Here is a 2688-nt window from a genome sequence, read left to right as displayed (position 1 = left end):
CCCCCCCCAATAAAAACCCCTCTGAAAACCTCATGGCCGTCCCAGTCTGACCTGAACCAAGCTACACACGTTTCCAAACAATTTTATTTTTACTCTGACACGGAAAAATGTGTAATTGTTAATGGCCAGGGGGGGAAAAAAGTTTTGAAAATCTGACAATTCAACTTTACCTCTGATGATGAGATACACTCACACAAATTTTTAAAAACTACAAAAAGTATGCTGTGTCTCAAAAGTACAGAGATTTTGTAGCACAAACAAAGACATCAAGATGGAATTTTCCTGCTTCATCTAAGCCACAACACCAAAACACTTCTTTAGGACTTTGAGGAGAAAGAGTTTTCTTATTTTCTACAAAAAATGCCAAATCTGCATCCTTCTTTGCTCATTATCAAAACTGTAGTACAATGTAATGTAAGACTCATCACATCTGTCTGAGCATTCAAAAGTTAACTCACGTCATTTCTCTATTGAGATTAAATCAATTATTAATATCTTAAGACAGAAACTAAAATACCGTTCGTATTTTTTGTATATGTAAAGCACTCAAAGCCTGAACTTTTTAATCAGGGCTGCAAACCATGAACATGTAATATACTTGTATTATTACCATTATTATTATTACCATTATTATTATTATTACCATTATTATTATCATCATTAAAAAGAGACCTAAAAACCCAGCAGAATGTTGACATTCATGGAAGTAAACCATTTCCCTATAGATCTAGCTGAAAACAGGTTTTAAAAAAAAAGTGTGTAGGTTTAAATAATGTTTCTAGAAGGTTTACGGTATAAATACACACACACTGTACAATTGTGACATGGCGTTTTGCACTTACTAAAAGCAACGCTAGTCGAGTCCACAGCTACAAATACAACAATGTTTACAGTACAAGTATTGGGACATCATCAGCACTTCCATCTATCTTCAAAAGGAAAATATTTAGAAAAAACAAACAAACAAGCCAAAAATACACAAATAAATAAATAAACCTTAACTTTGAGACTTGATCAATCCTTCAATCTGTCTTCAAACATGAAATATTTAAAAAAGAGAACCCCCCCCCCAAAAAACAACAAACAACACCAAAACAAAAACCAATAAAGGAGACACAACAACCCCCCCCCCGCAGCTCAGACATAGAATCTACTATCAGTACTTCGTTTTATTCTCAAGAGTAATGACAATCTGAAAAAGTAAAAAGAAACATTTTTTTTTTAAAAAGCTGATTCTTAAAGCAGATTTTGAGCAAGAAAAACGCGTTGTGCACGACGTAAGCTGAGAGCTGTCAACATCTGCAACAATGGCTCCATGCTACGATGGTGAAACAACAAGGAAAAGTGGACAAAAAGCTGCAACATGAAGAAATGAAGCAATGACGGTAAATGTGACGACGGTAAAGCTTTCTTGGTCTTTCGTAGTCTTTGTGAAGAAAAACCAGTTTTTATTTTTTTAAATCTAGCGTCTAATACTAAAGAAAATACTGCTGTTAATATGACTCTTAAAAAATACTAGCATCCAACTCTAAAAAATACTAGCTTCCTTCCAACTCTAAGCATCCATCTCTAAAAAATACTAGCTTCCAACTCTAAAAAATGACAGGAGTCCATCTCTCCAAAAAAACCTATGGACATCAATCTAACTGACATGAGCAGGGCCAACACATCACAGAACTGGCAGAAACAACAGACGGAGCTACGGTCGCGACGTTCCCACATCACAAACTGGGGTCTGAGAGTAGAGGTTGCACTGGTTTACAATACATCAATAAAGGTAATGGGCTCTGTCTATCTGACCTGAAGGTAGACAGTACCCCCCCCAACTGAAACTGAATCCCCCCCAAAAAGATGCACTATCTCTGTGCTGCAGATACCATAACTACATTCTCTCTGTCTCACTGTAACCACTACAAGTACTTGCACATTCAACTTGTGAGGAAACATTTCTTTCTTTCATCCCCCAGAACTACTGAAAACATGTAGTGTATGTAGAGTGTTCTCTTTACATATCACAGATCACCGGATTCAACAATGGTTGGAAATGAGATAAAAATAATTGTAAAAAAATTATAATTCAGACTCTGATGCAGTCAACTTTCTCCTACATCTATCGAGGTGGCTGACAAAACCCTGACCAGTTGCAATGTCTATTCTATTTTGCCAGTTCTGTGACCTAATATAAACACACACACACACACACATACACACACACTCAGAACAGCTTCGACGAATACACCAGGGTTATAAAGGTATAAAAAAAACAGCTAAATAAAAGCAGTCAAAGGAAGATAATCACCTCTGTCGCTCCGTAGCCCGAGGAAAAAGACCTAGTTCTTCCCCTTGACTGCATAAAGGGGCAGCAGCGGGGGGAGAAAGGGGTCGAAACGGTTTTAGTATTTGGTCAACAATCAACTGACTTACACTGAGACGTCTACGAGACATTCAACAAACCGTGAACTATCAGACAAATCAGCAAACCCTGAACTACCAACATGACTTCTCTGTCACAGAATTACTCTTGGGATTCCACAATGTTCCCTTGTTGAACTAGTTATGAAAATAAAACACTGACATTTTTCACACAAACGTTTCTGAATACAATGTACAGGTATATAATAGACTCCAAAGTTGAGAACACACATGGAATGACACATAACAATGTATATTGATTTACGTAAAAGGACA

At 36.8% G+C, this 2688-nt stretch overlaps 1 protein-coding gene across 1 annotated transcript in view; it reads right to left on the bottom strand.

The window, feature by feature from the left end:
* LOC101845174 (CLIP-associating protein 1) overlaps positions 1-2688 on the bottom strand; it is a gene marked incomplete at its 5' end in the record, with an annotated part of 62524 nt that overhangs the window by 30194 nt on the left and 29642 nt on the right. The window contains 1 exon segment of the mRNA XM_035970484.1: positions 2300-2347. Within this exon segment, the coding sequence (XP_035826377.1) occupies positions 2300-2347 (48 nt within the window).

This window comes from Aplysia californica, unplaced genomic scaffold (assembly GCF_000002075.1).
Source record: "Aplysia californica isolate F4 #8 unplaced genomic scaffold, AplCal3.0 scaffold00272, whole genome shotgun sequence".
NCBI lineage: Eukaryota > Metazoa > Mollusca > Gastropoda > Aplysiida > Aplysiidae > Aplysia > Aplysia californica.
Note: the sequence above shows the minus strand (reverse complement) of the source record. Positions and strands in the feature narration are given on the sequence as shown.